At 41.6% G+C, this 15,287-nt stretch overlaps 1 protein-coding gene across 2 annotated transcripts in view; it reads left to right on the plus strand.

The window, feature by feature from the left end:
* The window catches only part of LOC132973850 (titin-like), a 29,032-nt gene that overhangs the window by 6,042 nt on the left and 7,703 nt on the right, over positions 1 to 15,287 (plus strand). The window contains exons 2-12 of one of the 2 annotated variants that reach the window (XM_061037479.1): positions 4,285 to 4,421; positions 5,543 to 5,728; positions 7,155 to 7,326; positions 7,722 to 7,901; positions 8,026 to 8,148; positions 8,586 to 8,719; positions 8,836 to 8,866; positions 8,954 to 9,059; positions 12,133 to 12,202; positions 12,283 to 14,457; positions 14,647 to 15,207. In XM_061037479.1, the coding sequence (XP_060893462.1) occupies positions 4,287 to 4,421; positions 5,543 to 5,728; positions 7,155 to 7,326; positions 7,722 to 7,901; positions 8,026 to 8,148; positions 8,586 to 8,719; positions 8,836 to 8,866; positions 8,954 to 9,059; positions 12,133 to 12,202; positions 12,283 to 14,457; positions 14,647 to 15,207 (3,873 nt within the window). In that variant the 5' untranslated portion in view covers positions 4,285 to 4,286. The remainder of the gene's footprint in view (positions 1 to 4,284; positions 4,422 to 5,542; positions 5,729 to 7,154; positions 7,327 to 7,721; positions 7,902 to 8,025; positions 8,149 to 8,585; positions 8,720 to 8,835; positions 8,867 to 8,953; positions 9,060 to 12,132; positions 12,203 to 12,282; positions 14,458 to 14,646; positions 15,208 to 15,287) is intronic. The other variant, XM_061037480.1, reaches the window with a different exon arrangement.

A 15,287-nucleotide genomic window follows, 5' to 3' on the forward strand; every position in this document is an offset into this window, starting at 1 on the left:
GCGTGCTTGTGCTCAGGCATGAACCTTGCTGAAGCACACCTCTTCCAAGCCTGCCAGGGCCAAGGAAATGTGGGACCGGAGCCCTCACACTCGTCTAACGAGCTGGACTTTGGGGTGATGCGTGCTTGGGCACGGTACAGATTGGCCTTGTGTGAGTGCGCCCTAAAGGTTTGAATCAGACTCTGTTCAATGTACTCACGTCAGGCTCTGAGTTCAGACAGCTGTTGAAGCCGTGTGAATGGGTGTGTGTTTAAAAGAGGGTGTTAGTGTGTTTGTGTGTGGACCTCCTGTTTGACCCTCCGTACACCCTGCCCTGCCCCGCAGCAACTCAAACCAACAGATCAGTAACTGAAAGCAGTTGGCTGGTTTTACATAACTCCACACTGCAGGGAGGGATGCACAGTGTTTGTGTTTTTGTGTATGTGTGGGGGTGGAGAAGTGGTCAAGCTGGTTAAGCGTTTCACTTTAACAAATGACTTTCTGCAGAAGAGAGTGGACGAGGCTTTATCCCACCAGAGACTTCCTGGTAATCTCAAATTTAATAAAAGGTTTGGATTTGTTTAGCAACATGGAGGATTCAGGCAAGATGAATAAAAAGTAAAATTAAGCTCATTAAGTTTCTGCTGTATTCAGAGGAGCTCTGATCATTTTTGAACGACCATGTAAAGAAATGCAGAGCAGGAAGGTGATTATGATATTTCACATCACAGGAACATGTCAGGGTTTCCTCCAGGTAACTTAGAGCTCCTGTGAGGAACTTTAGCTTTGAGTTTATTTGGTACCCCCCTGTGGAGGAAGCTGTATATCTTGTCAGCCTGTAAATAAGTAAGTTATCCATAACCCAAATATCTGCTCCTGCTTTCTTGTAACAGTCAAACATATGTGAATCTCAGTAATAGTCCAGTGTGTGTCTGCACAAAGCCAGGGTCAATATTTGATGTATGGTTGCCACGATGGCAGAAATGTAAACTTCGGTATGATTCGATTAACATTATATTAATATCCGTTTGGATACCAAGACAACAAAACTAGTGGCGTCTTACAACCCCAATACTAGGTTATTTCCTGTTTTTATTCATCATAAAATGCAAGCACTGTGAGAGAAAAAATAGGAGTAGCTGTCTTGATTGTAGAAATCTGATCAAAGATTCAAAAGTTACATTTATGTCCCATGGAAACAGACAGAGAGCAGAGGAGGAGACACGGCCTTGATTTAATGTGTTGCACATATTAAACGTTGCCAAACATATGGCATTTTAGATTGTGTGCTTGCTCTTTTTGGTAACTATGAACAAGAAATCGCCTAGGACTTCTACATTTGATGCCGTGGTATCTAAACAGATATTGATGATGTTGGATTTTTACTTGAAGTTAAACATTCAGGTACTGTGACCTCCTACTACTACTTAGGAACTTAGGAAATGAGTCCAAGAATTGGTTTCCAATGACATAAACTCTCCTAAAACGGTTTAATTTTACTACAGCGTTTGAGGAAGTTGAATTGGCGGACTGTAAATCTATTGCTGTGAATGCAGCTGAAGTTCAAACAGATCGGACACAGATGTAACTGAATCTGCAGGCCGTCACTGTGCAGATTAACAAAGAGGAAGAGACAGGCCTGTGACAGCACAGTGTGATTATCTGAGTCAGTTCAGCCCGATAGAGAAAGTCTCATAGATAGTTCAGCTCTTCATAAAATGAACGTTGTCTTCAGCTTACTATAACACTGAGCAAACTGTAAGATGTTTTGCTGTTTTATTTAAAACATCGCTGCGGTGTTCCTCAGCATGTGAGGAACAACATGTCGTGAAGGGTTGAGTCATGCTTTTAGCGTTGTTGGCTTACGATCTGCTTCGCTGTCATTGGTAAACCAATGCCAACAGTTCAGTGAGTGTCTTTGTCAAACCAAGCTCCGTTAATTACACAGTTAATTGGTCTCACAGGAGATCTCGGGGGATTTACTGGGATTGGCTGTGGCAGGTGGACTGGATCAGGTTACCACCTCTAGATGAGAAGGTCAAGTTTATCCCACATAGAAACTCAACAGACTTCAGTCTCCCTCAGATCAACGTGCGAGGCTAATTAACTGATTATGGACTCATGCTGTACAGACATTAAAATGGAAATGTGAATTAGTCTTTAATAAAGTTATTAAGTTTTCCTCTAAAGATGAGATAAAAAGCTGAACTGAGAAAATGAATGATTATGACATTGACAACAAAAAGTAACCAGAAATCAAGGCTCTGTTAACTTAACCAACGTAAAAACTTAATTTGTTTACATGCTGTAACCAAAAATAGATAGTTGGCTTTTGAAGTAGGAAGAGACATTTGTAAAGTGGATTTTCATGTCTGTCCTGTTCTGTTCCCACAAACATACACCCGCAAATATTAGCATTTAATGTCCTTGCCTTTTTTCTTTGATATCTCTTTAGTATTTTAAATAATTAAAAAAAGGAATTTAAAAGGACTTCAGTCAGTTTTGCAGAACTGTTAACCCGAGTCTGGCTCTATTGTTGAGATTTCATTTGCGGAAGAATCCTTAATTCAAACTGGAAAGAAGTGAGGGGTTCAAAAAAACTTTTCACCTTCAAGGTTCATGGTTGTCTTTATTATCCCTGTGAGAGAGCATTTTGTCACACAGTAACAACATGCAGACATACAGCCAACAATCAACATACAACATCAGACATACACTAAGAAGTAAAAGCCCAATGGACAATAAATACAATCGATAAAAAACGGGTTAAAAAGCAACACAATTAGTCCTTAATAAAGGCAATGACAGCAGGGGCAACTTAATGCATTAGTCTCTTTGTCCTGCATGCTGGCAGGACGAATCTGCAACTTAAACTCATTGGACAAAGGATGACTTCGATCAGATCAGATTGACTGAGCCTTATTCAGTGTACTTACTTTATACAGGTGTGATAGGTCAGCCAATGACGAACCTGCAATTGAATTATACTCTGAGTGGTTCTTAATGCTGAGTGACCCGTACCAAGTGACCGGGGAGAAAGTTAAAACCAATTCACCTTTGATTATTCAGACTGTTCTGGTTATTCAGATAACCTTCATTGTCCCACGACTGGAGAATTTGTTTTGCAACAGGAGCACAAAGAGTGTAAACATCAACAGTCAAATTACACCCATTTAAAATCACTCACAAATGACAAAATATGAATGAACGTCACAAACATCAACAATGACATCAGTCAAATCAGAGCTCATACTGAATTAGAATTTCCAAGTAATGCAAAGTGCAATGAGGAGGTGTTAAAATGTGCAATGATAGTGCAAGAAGAGCAACCCGAGTGCTCATTTCCATATATTTTAGAGTAGAATAGAAAGCCTTTATTGTCATTATTCAATTATACAATGAAATTAGAAATGCTTCATCTTAAAGTGCACAGGCATCCATCAGCAGCAAACAACTAGCATTCATATTGGATAAGAGGGACAATGGATATTTAGAAAATATTTACAGCAGATAATGTATATGGCAAAATAAAAAAAATTGAGTTTGTCACAAGTAAAGAATATAAATAAATATTGCATAGTCTGAGATGTAAATATTGCAGAGGTAACTTTTTACAACAAGTCTGTAATTGGGATTATATTTTTTTCCTTTCAAAAAACAGTCTGGAAGACCTGAACAACAGATGGAGACCATTAACTCATCTAATCAGAGTCTGATTCACTGGCATGTAGTTATTATAATCCATTCTCACCTGCTGCTGCATCTGTTTTTCAACCTGTTCATGTGATGCATACTGAGCAGAGACAGGACAGGAGTCCAACAACCACAGCACAGAAATGTACCAGATACCTGAGGAGAAACAAAAGGTGTTGTTTACTAAAATCACTGCTTGTGATGCAGCTTTACATCTCATGGTTACAGCTGTTTTATCAACATCAGTCTTTCTTGTGCAGAATTACAACTTATTTTTGTTGAACATCTCAGAGTCTTTGAAATCAACTTTTTTAAACTACCCCCTCCCTGCAATAAATCTGTTTATCTATAGGCCTATATCCGTTAATGGAGAAATCACTTCAAGGTTGTCAAAATGTTTGATACTCTTTAATCCCAATCACGCACACTGTCCTGAGAATGGGATTACTGTCCTACTAAAACCCTACATCTGGATGCATGCGCTGCTGGAAATATATATAATAGTCCCAAAGCATAGCACCATTTCTCCAGTTTATTAATTAAACTAACAGGTAACAGCGTTGTGGGGAAATGAAATGAAATACCTGACTGTTTGTTTGTTTGTTTGTTCAGGGATGGAGTTCCCCGTGGATCTGCTGGCTGATGTCAGCCACGCAGAGCTGGAATGGACGGCCCAAAACCACATGAACAACCTCCTCTACAGCAACCCCGATTCAGCGCAACACCTCACCCTGTCTGACAATACACAGGTAACACACACCTCACATATAACATACACACACATTAACAGGTAACACACACCTCACATATAACATACACACACATTAACAGGTAACACACACCTCACATATAACATACACACACATTAACAGGTAACACACACCTCACATGTAACATAAACCCTTTTCACACATACAGAAATCTCCTGAAAAACTCCAGAGATTTGGCTACCCGGAGGGACTTTAGGGTATATGTGAACGCAAACAACCGCATTTTTCGCGTGGACTTTACCCGGAGTTTATCCTGCTGGACCCCTAGTATTTTATCCGCAGAAAATCAGAGTGAGCTGATGTGAGAATGCAGCAGCATATACTCCGGAGGATTCACCTAGAGCCAATGGGACCCGAGTGACGTTTATATACAGTGACTGCCGCACGGTGCATAAAGTGTCTGCACGCGACCACTACGATCTCCGTGCACGTAATTAAATGGCTGCATTCTGTTTTCTGTTCGTCAGTATGTTGTTCTCCTCTCTTTTGTGGATGTCGTCATTCCATTGGATTACACATAGCATTGATATAAAGGCAAATATTGTCATTATAGCGTCGTGTAGCGGACTCTATTGCTACGGCCGCTACTTCCGCGTTGTGTATTTAGTTCACGTCTTACATCGGGAAATCCCCCGCCCCTCTGACAGGGATAGTCCCCCGCTGTGAGGAGCATATGTGAACGGCTAGTTCGGGAGAATCTCCGGAGAAGTCCTCCTGCAATTATCTAGATATTATCCGGAGTGCATATGTGAAAACGGCTATACACACACATTAACAGGTAACTCACACCTCACAGGTAACATACACTTTACAGGTAACACACATCTAACACATAACATACACACACCTCATGGGAACACACACATCACACATAACATACACATGCATCACAGCATAACTCAGGTTTTCGTCGGGTTCCTTCTCCTCGCTGTCTTTTACAGAGAAAGCACCAACGTCGGACTCTGAAAATATAAAGCCAACTCACCTGTAATACAGCAGGGATACTTTCTTTATTGGTTAACTCTATATCTGGCTGTATTTTTTAGCACAAGTGTATCATTGAAACGAAATGAGTTGCTGAAGACTCTCTCTATCCTCAGGTCAACATAAACATTTCCAGCGTTGGTTTAGTTCCTCTCTATGGAAACAGTGACAAAAAGAAGATCCTGGCCCTCTTCTCTCCCTCTGACCCTCTGACCGCTGTGGCTCTGTTCCTGCTGGACCGCTGGTGGACGGTGGATGACCTACTCAAGACAGCAGACACTGCTCGAGATGGAGCTGTGGAGGTACGACCTGATGAACTATTTATATAAATGTGTTCTCCACATAGAGTGGACACTGTGCACCAACTAGATTTCTTATAGTCATCATTACTATGAGGCTTTAACAGAATACATTTTATTTAGGTTAAAAAAAAACCTGAATAAAATAAATAAAGTGATATCAAAGTATGTGCTTACAAAACAAGGCCAAACATTTAATTTGTGGATTTCACGAAAATGTAATAAGTCAATCTCCTCGTAAACTTTTTGCAGATGAGCAGAGTCTTCAGCACAGTTAAATTAGCGAGCTCGTTTGGCAAGAATGGCAAATTTTAGCTGACAGCGATGCTGCTCTTCTCTTCATTACTTAGGACTCTTTCTGCACCGTGAGTGAGGCTGTGTACATTCATGCTTTTGTGGGAGGGGCTTTGATATTCATTCTGATTGGATACTTTTTTATATTATAGCTTACTCTGACTGGTTCAGCTAAACTTGCCCACCTCAGCTTTTACATTTTGCAAAGGTTTGTGTGCACAGAAACAGATGCTGATAAATATTTCAGGTGCAGTCTGGATTTGAATAGTTTATTATAGTTAAGTATATCAGTCTGTTGCCACTCAAATCAAGTGGGTATCATTTAAAGTTGAATTTATTCAATAGAAAAGTGCCTCTTTTGCTTCCTTGCAAAGCATCTGTGAAGGTAGCTTTATGACATCTGACAAAAGACAAAACACCGGCTGAACTGTGCTAGATATTTTTGCACAGGCAGAGGAGTGACTCTGGTGTTTAAAAGTATTTTTATGTATCTGACACATTAGAACTAACTAACTATCTGGTACAGGCAGTGGCAGACTAGCAACTCCCATGTTCTGCAGATAGAAAATACAGTTGTTGAGTCTGGTGTGTGTGTGTGAGAGGGTAGTAACAGCTGTTTGTGGTGGAAAAAAAATCTCCTTTCTGTTGAACACAAAGCTCTATCTCTGTAGGGATCCTGTCTGTAATGTTGTCAGACACTTAGAATAACAGTCTGAGCCTGTCAGTGACAAAAACAACAACTTTCAGTGGACCTATCAAGGATTACGTTGCAGACATTACAGCCTCTTTCACTGCTCCAAAAATCTAAAACGTTTTGAGTCTGTCAGACTCTTAGGCCCAAAACATGTGACAACAGGGACCAGATAAAAACAAACAGAACTCTTTAAAAAGTGAACTCATGCTTTAATACTCAAGATGAGAATTCCTCCATAATGGAAATCTTATGTGTCTGTTGTTCATTACAGCGTGTACTACATTGGCGTCTTTGTAATAGTTATTACAATGACATATTGTTTTCAACCAGCAGAAACTTTATGAAGACAAACCTTAAAACAAGATGTTCCATCATAATAATGAATTCCTAGCATTGTTGTAAAAGGTCTCCTGTGTGTATGTGTGTGTATGTGTTCCTTAGGTGAAGACAGTAGGAGAGAGGATAGTTTTATACATCCTGAACAGAGTCGTCTATAGAGCCAAAGAGATGAGCTCAGATGAGCGCCCCTTCCTCTGCCACGCAGAGAGCGAACATGCCAAAATCCTCTGGATCAACGGAGAGGCTGTCGGCTTCTACTCAGTCAGACCCAAAGGTAACATATACACACAGGTATGCTATAATGACCGGTAACTTATACTCACAAGTAACCTATACACACAGGTGTCTTATACACACAGGTAACTTTTGCAACTTGTGTAATTTTTACATTAAATACATAAAATATAAGCAAAATGTCTCAGCTGTAGTCCTTAATCCGTAATGAGGAACACCCACTTTTTAGACAAATGTCTCTAAAGGTGTAAGAGTTAAAATACCTGAGCTCAAAAACCTCCTAAATTATGGTCTGAGACTGTTAAGCCTAAATGAATAGCTGTTTTAGGATTGTATCCTCAGCAGACATGTTTCAGTCCAGGTCTGATAAATATTTGTTTGGTTTCTTTCTGTGTCCTCATGAATTGACTTCTTCTATGTTTTTTTTTCCTGCAGGAAGCTTGTGTAGCTCCCTCACTACCAGAAGCTACCTGCTCTCTGTGATGGATTCCATATTTGTCAGAAAGTGTCATCGTGGGAAAGGCTTCGGCCTGCAGATGTTGGAGGACTTTGTGAACAGTTTCAAAGAGGACAGTCTGGGTTTGAGGTACCCCCTCACAAAGCCCATGTACAAAGGTACAGCAGGCCACACTGCAGCTTGTACACCTCCCTGATTTATAGAGCGTTAATCCTCTTGCTAACAGTCTGCTCTGTTTGTGTCAGTGTTTCATCTGTTTTAAAAGTACTCATCTGTTGGCAGTGTGTGAGAAGTACCTGCGTCAGTATCCGGAGGTAGCAGACCTACTGTGGGAAGTCGAGAGCATCGGAGGACCAAAACAGAGGACCAAAATCTCCAGCAGGATCCAGACCATGGCCCTGAGCGGTAAGACAGAACAGAAACTGCTCTTTAGAGGCAGAGCTGAACCCTCACAAAGAAATAATTAAATGCCCTAAAGGGAATCGGCTCGTGGCTCTGCTCTCACTGTGTCAATGTGTGCAGTCGTACTACCAAATGTCAAACATGGCAGAAAATCATCCAACTGGTCTGAAGCAGCTGATCGGGCCGTGATAGGCTGTTGTGCCTTAGTGTAAACTGCACGACTAACGACACACGATTGGGCTGAAAGTCGGCAAGACTTCAGAATCAGTTATGGGATCATATTTCATGTACTAATCTGCTTGAAGTTGTACAGTGTACGTCATGCTTTAGCGATAGTCAGATTTTTCAAACATTTTGTCCAATGATGACATAAAGGAGCTGTTAACAGATTCTCTCTGAGTGTCCTCATCAAACACTGCGTGTCCTCCTGTGTTTCTCAGCAGTGTCAAAGAGTCTGACGTTCACAGAGGAATCCATCAGGATCACTGAAGTGACTGAAAAAGATGTTTTGATGGAGGCAATAACCACACAGTTGAAAGAAACTGAGTCTGTGGAGTGCACATTTGAAATCGTGGTACATAATTCAGTTGACAAATAAAATAATTATTTCAATCATCATTTATTATTTACATTTTAAAGCGTTCATTAACACATCTGCATGTGAGACTAATGTGTGATATTGATTTCCAGGAGGAGGTTGCTGTACTGAGAGCTACCAAAGGTAAACATTTTATATTCTTACATCCAAACTGTGAAGATATTGATATTAACTATGGGATGTTATATAATACTGTAACTATGGTAACAGTTTTAGATGACGAGGTGCCTGTTGTGGCCCGGGGTCGGAGCAGTGGATCCAAACAAAGAAAGATGGCAGAGAGAATCACAGAGGACAAGACGGAGAGAGTGATCAGGTCTGAATGAACTAAACCACATTAATTATGAAAACCCTAATGAGTGTATTTATAATAGAAGATTCATGAATTTCCTTTGATATCTTGGTTTAAATGTGTATTAAATGTTTTATATCAGTCAGTATGTTAACATGCACAGTTAAGTGGAGCTGCAGTCACAGATCAATCAGTCAATTAATTGTAAAGACTGTTCTGTCTCAGTATAAGAGTGCCGGGTGAGAATCCATTTACAGACCAAAGCATACATCTGACTACCCTACAGTAGGGGGCAATATGCCTCCTTTAAGCTAGATACTATTGGAACTTCTTCCCGTTGGCCTGTTACATCACAAACCAAACAATCGACAGTCATTATTCCTCGGTTGCCTTCCATCCACGTACTTCAATATATTTACCTCCTCCAAGTGTCTCGACATGTCCCGGGTCTCATGGTCTGGTTCTTGTCCACCTTCGTCTTGTGTTCATCTAGGCGGCTATCTTCTACACATTTATGCTATTCCACTGATGCCCGGTGAGGCAACTGTGGAGCATGCTCATGACGCCTAGGCTAGTTTGAGTCAGATTCAGGTGTAAACATGCAAGAGTAAATCAACCCCCAAACAGACGGACCCTGCAGTGTTTATAATGTTTAAAGAAGTTTTAGAGGTACACAAGGAAGCAGACACTCTATTTGAGGGGCCTGATGTATGTGAATTTGAGTCTTTCAGTACCTTTAGAACCTGAAAAATGCAAAAGCTTCTTGAACAGAAGAAAGTGCATTGCTCTAATGACGGTTATTTTTTACTTCTATAAATTTTACTTGTAATTGGATGTGTTGGGGTTTTATCTAGTCAAATTTGGTTATATTCTTTAATAATTATATTTAATTATTATTAATATAAACAACAATATCATTAAACTATGTTTAATCAACTCGGGGGCACAACTCTGAAATCAGGGAAAAATAACCAAAATATCACTAAAATCAGTCTCAAATTAGTTTCTCATTCTGCAAACAAATGATTTGCGCTGATAAAGGAGGAGAAGTTGGCCTAGAACATCTGAAATTGTGCGCTGTGGTTTCCCAGTTGGATGATTTATATGCTCAAACAACTCCTTTAATTTTGTGTGCTGAGGGTGTAGGAGTTCAGACTGTTGACCTCTAAAGGGAAGTGGATAAGATCAGCAACTCCATCATGAAGGGGTGGATCATCTGATCCACAGCAAGCCTTGGCCCATGGTTGATATATGTCTTCTGCATACATTCTGTCTTTGTTAGGGGTGGTCCTGGCTTGGTGGTTGACAAGATCAACTAGCTCCTTCAACCTCTTATCACAAATGCTAATTGAATAGCTATATAGGTTTGCACTCTCATCTGAGGAGAGGCGTGGCAGACCAGCAACCGTTTCTTGCAGTGCTGCGTCATCTAATCCAAAAGGAGTCTCAGTTCCTGGCTCACCTAGGGTCTTGGTACACATTTTACGTGATAAAACGGAACCACAGTGGATTACTGTTAACAAAGCTGCTAAGCTAAACAAAGCTAGATCAACATAAGAACAAATCTTATCTAAGTTTCCCAACTGATCACTGCAGTCTATCCTGGAAGCTAGGAGATGGGATTCACACCTCAAGTCCTCAAAGGATGGGAGGAACTCACACCTCTCAGACAGCTGGCTATGCAACAATTATGAGGTTACACTCTCAACTGGAAAACTGTCTAAATTGTTGTTTCAAACAACAAAGAGCACAAAAAGAAAAAGAAAACTACTCAACTCACCAAAACACAACTTGATGTATGCTTGATGAAGTCAATGTTCAAAACAAATACATTTCTTTAGAAGAATTACTTCAGGATAAAACTCTGGATTAAAGCAACAAACTAGTTCATTGAGAAGGTCACCCTGGCTGCATCATTATGTTAAACAACATACGACACAAACTAAGCCACAGCTTGCTGTCTGCTTTGAATAAACAACAAGCATGAAAAGTAAGTCTTCAAAAGAAAAGATAATTTTTCCTCAAGAAAAAAGTTTGGATTGCTGTGCATTAACAGTGCAATAAAGCTGGTTTTATTGAAGGCCTCACACGGGGCACCATTTGTTTGGGTTTTATCTCGTCAAATTTGGTTATATTCTGTAATAATTATATTTAATTATTATTAATATAAATAACAATATCATTAAAATATGTTTTATCAACTCGAGGGCAGGAAACAAATAAGTCTCAAATTAGTTACTTAATTACTAATATTATTAATAATTAATAACTATATTTAATAAATTGAAGGCGTGAAATCCGTACACAAGGCCCTCTCACCCAGCTTATATCACAATGCAAATACACCAGTAATCACAAACTGCTCTCTTAAATTATAACAGGATTTATTTAACAAAGCAACATCAATCCAAATCAATGAACTTAATCAAACAAATAACTATTACAAACTAATCTAAGCAAACAAACAGCGTGGCACATGTGTGTGTGTGGTCATGAGTGCTGATTTGTGTGTGTGTGTGTGTGTGTGTGTGTGTGTAGATCAGGTAACAGTGGCTTTCTGTAGCACTCCTGTCTAGTTGCGTTCACCGACGTTGACGAGAATGATAGGAAAGAATCTCTCTGTGCTCAAACCAGATAGTTACTGATTGCGCCAGAACTCCTAAAACAGGCCTTGGAAGTAGGCCAGGTTGGAATGCGTGTCTCCCCTGAAGCTGGAAGCTTGTGAAGAGAGGTATCCTCTGGTGTAGGGAGACCACACGTGAAGAGATCGAACAATGAGAGGCGGCTGCTTTTATCGACCATACACTTAACACCTATGTGTTAGATGTTGCAGAGCATGCTGGGAGTGTTTCTGCAGGGCAGGGCATGCTGGGAGTAAGAGTCATTTAAGTACTTGTACTCAGGCTTCTGTGGCTACAGGACGGACCTTTGTTTCAACACATGGAGATCCCAACAGATGCATTTCTGTCGCAATGAACAAGAGGAAAACATATGTAGTGTGGATTTCTGCCATCTTTCAGCTGTTCTAAAACCATCATCAAACCTTTATTCTTCTAAAAGGGGGGAACTAAACTCAGTGATTTTTTGCATCTTTTAGGATTGAAGACATTGAAGCCGAAACCCCAAGAGGTAATCTGCAAAATATTTCTGACCTGGTGAAGACTGAGGTGTGTATAAGTCAAATGGTCGTTGCATGTTTGTCCATAAAAGCGAATTGTTTGTGATGAAATTTCCTCTTTAATTTTAGGATGTTTTGAGTTTGACTCCTGAAGAAAACGGAGTGGATGTAGTTGATACTTCACCTGAAGAAGAAGAAGAGGTATCTCTGATGTCAGACAAACCAGCCCCACAGGATATAACACCTGAGGAGCTCCAAACAAAAGATGATGGCACACAGGATGTGAACACCTCTCATAACTCGCAGGTGATAGTCGAGAACGTGGCATCAGAAATAGAGGAAGCAGAGGAAGTTTTAGAGGAACACAAAGAAGCAGAAACTGACATTGTGGAGAAAGATGAAAAGTCAGAAGAAACTGTTACACAACACGAGGCGATCATAACCACACATGAAACATCACAGGATAGTAAAGCTGCAAAAACAGGACGAGCAGTTGTAAAGGCAATACAAACAGTAAAAAGTGAAACCCCTCAAAGGAGATCCCTGCGGCAGAGAAAAGCCGAGGAGGAGGTGAAGGAGGAAAGTCCAGCTGTGGGTGGAGGGAGAATTCTGAGAGGAAGAACTGTGATGAGCACGCCCACACCCAGATCTACACGCCACAGCCAGAGAGTACACAGAGAAATAAAGACGAGGGTCGAGGAAGTTTCTGCATCTGAAGTCGTGGAGGAGGTGACTGTAACAGAAGAAATAACCTCTGTGAAAGAGCATGTTGGAGAAGAGCAGCTGGAAGAAGACAAACAGACAAATGAAGAGGAGGCCCAGGAGCAAGAGGAGTCTGTTGTGAAGGCTCTAGAAGCAGCAGAGATGATGAATCCAGATGAATCTGAAAAAGACCAGAACACTGAGGATGTCCAAACATCAGTGATACAGGATGAACAAGAAGTCTCTGGTGATGATGATGATGATGATGATGATGATGATGATGATGATGATGATGAGGAAGAGGAACCTCCTGTTGTGCAGAAAAGATCTCAAAGAGGCAGACGTAAACTCACAGCTAAACCTACACCTAAAAGGCAGAGCAGAAGACTTCAGAAACATGATGAAGAGCAGACAGAGGAGGCTGAGCTTGAAGCAGGTGACAAGGCAACAGAGGAACAGGTGGAGGAACAAGAGGATATGCAAGACAAAACAGAAGAGAAGATACAAACCGTGGAGGAAGAAGTTACACCTCCAAATGCAGAAGAAGCAGCAGAGGACGTTAAACCTTCGACTGAGGAAGAGGAGCAGACGGAGGGAGCGACAGAGGCTGCATCTGTGATGGAAACGGATAAAGAAGAAGAGTCTGACACTGTTGCTGCTGCCTCTGAATCTGATGTTGCCGAAAAGGTTGATGAAGCCGCTTTACCTGCAGCAGAAGAGCCTCAGGAAAAATACATTGTCTCTGAAATCCCTCCACTGCGGGAAGCCACTGTCGTTCTAGTGGACCTCAAAACAACCTGGGCTGATCTGGGTGTGAAGGAGGGAGACGAAACACCTGCTGATGAAGAGTTTGTTGCTGCAGAAAAGGAAGAGACGGAGCTGATATCAACAGAAGAGAAGAAAGAAGAAGAACCAGCGGTGACTACAGGAACACCGAGACAGGGAAGGGGCCGACCAAGAAAAACCCCCCAAAAACCAATTGAAGAGGAGGTTTCTCAGAGTTCAGAGGAAGAGGAGGCAGCTGAGGAAGCATCTGTGGAAAAGACAGATGAGGAAGAGATAGCAGAAAAGGTTGATGAGCAGGCTTCTTCTGAGACGGAGGAACATGTAGAGCCAGAGGAAGGACGAAATGTAGTGGAAGAGAAAACTGAAGCGATATCCGAAGCATCTGAAAAGGCTGAGGAAGGGGAAAAAGAACAAGAAGAAACAGCGGCTGTGGATGCTCCTGAAGAAAAAACTGCTGCTGAGGCTGAGGAGGAGCATAGAGAAGAAGAGAATGTTTCTGGCTCTCCAAGACAGGAAGGGATCTCTACCTCTGGAAGGGGTAGAGGCCGACCGAGAAAAACCCCCCAAAAACCAATCCAGAAAAAAAAAGAAGAGGAGGTATCTCAGATTTCAGAGGAAGAGGGACCAGTTGTAGGAAAAACTGCTGCTGAGCAGAGGGAAGGATCAATGGAAGATGAGAATATTTCTGACTCTCCAAGACAGGAAGGGATCTCTGCCATTGGAAGAGGTAGGGGCCGACCGAGAAAAACCCCCCAAAAACCAATCCAGAAGAAAAAAGAAGAGGAGGTATCTCAGACTTCAGAGGAAGAGGAACCAGTTGTAGACAAAACTGCTGCAGAGGCTGAGGAGGAGCAGAGGGAAGAAACAATGGAAGAGGAGAATATTTCTGGCTCTCCAAGACAGGAAGGTATCTCTACCTCTGGAAGGGGAAGGGGCCGACCGAGAAAAAAACCCCAAAAACCAATCCAGAAGAAAAAAGAAGAGGAGGTATCTCAGACTTCGGAGGAAGAGGAACCAGTTGTAGAAAAAACTGCTGCTGAGGCTGAAGAGGAGAATATTTCTGGCTCTCCAAGACAGGAAGGGATCTCTGCCTCTGGAAGGGGTAGGGGCCGACCAAGAAAAACCCCTCAAAAACCAATCCAGAAGAAAAAAGAAGAGGAGGTATCTCAGACTTCGGAGGAAGAGGAACCAGTTGTAGAAAAAACTGCTGCTGAGGCTGAAGAGGAGAATATTTCTGGCTCTCCAAGACAGGAAGGGATCTCTGCCTCTGGAAGGGGTAGGGGCCGACCAAGAAAAACCCCTCAAAAACCAATCCAGAAGAAAAAAGGAGAGGAGGTATCTCAGACTTCAGAGCAAGAGGAACCAGTTGTAGACAAAACTGCTGCGGAGGCTGAGGAGGAGCAGAGGGAAGAAACAATGGAAGAGGAGAATATTTCTGGCTCTCCAAGACAGGAAGGTATCTCTACCTCTGGAAGGGGAAGGGGCCGACCGAGAAAAAAAACCCAAAAACCAATCCAGAAGAAAAAAGAAGAGGAGGTATCTCAGACTTCAGAGGAAGAGGAACCAGTTGTAGACAAAACTGCTGCGGAGGCTGAGGAGGAGCAGAGGGAAGAAACAATGGAAGAGGAGAATATTTCTGGCTCTCC

The sequence above is a fragment of the Labrus mixtus genome, chromosome 5, assembly GCF_963584025.1.
Source record: "Labrus mixtus chromosome 5, fLabMix1.1, whole genome shotgun sequence".
Taxonomy (NCBI): Eukaryota; Metazoa; Chordata; class Actinopteri; order Labriformes; family Labridae; genus Labrus; species Labrus mixtus.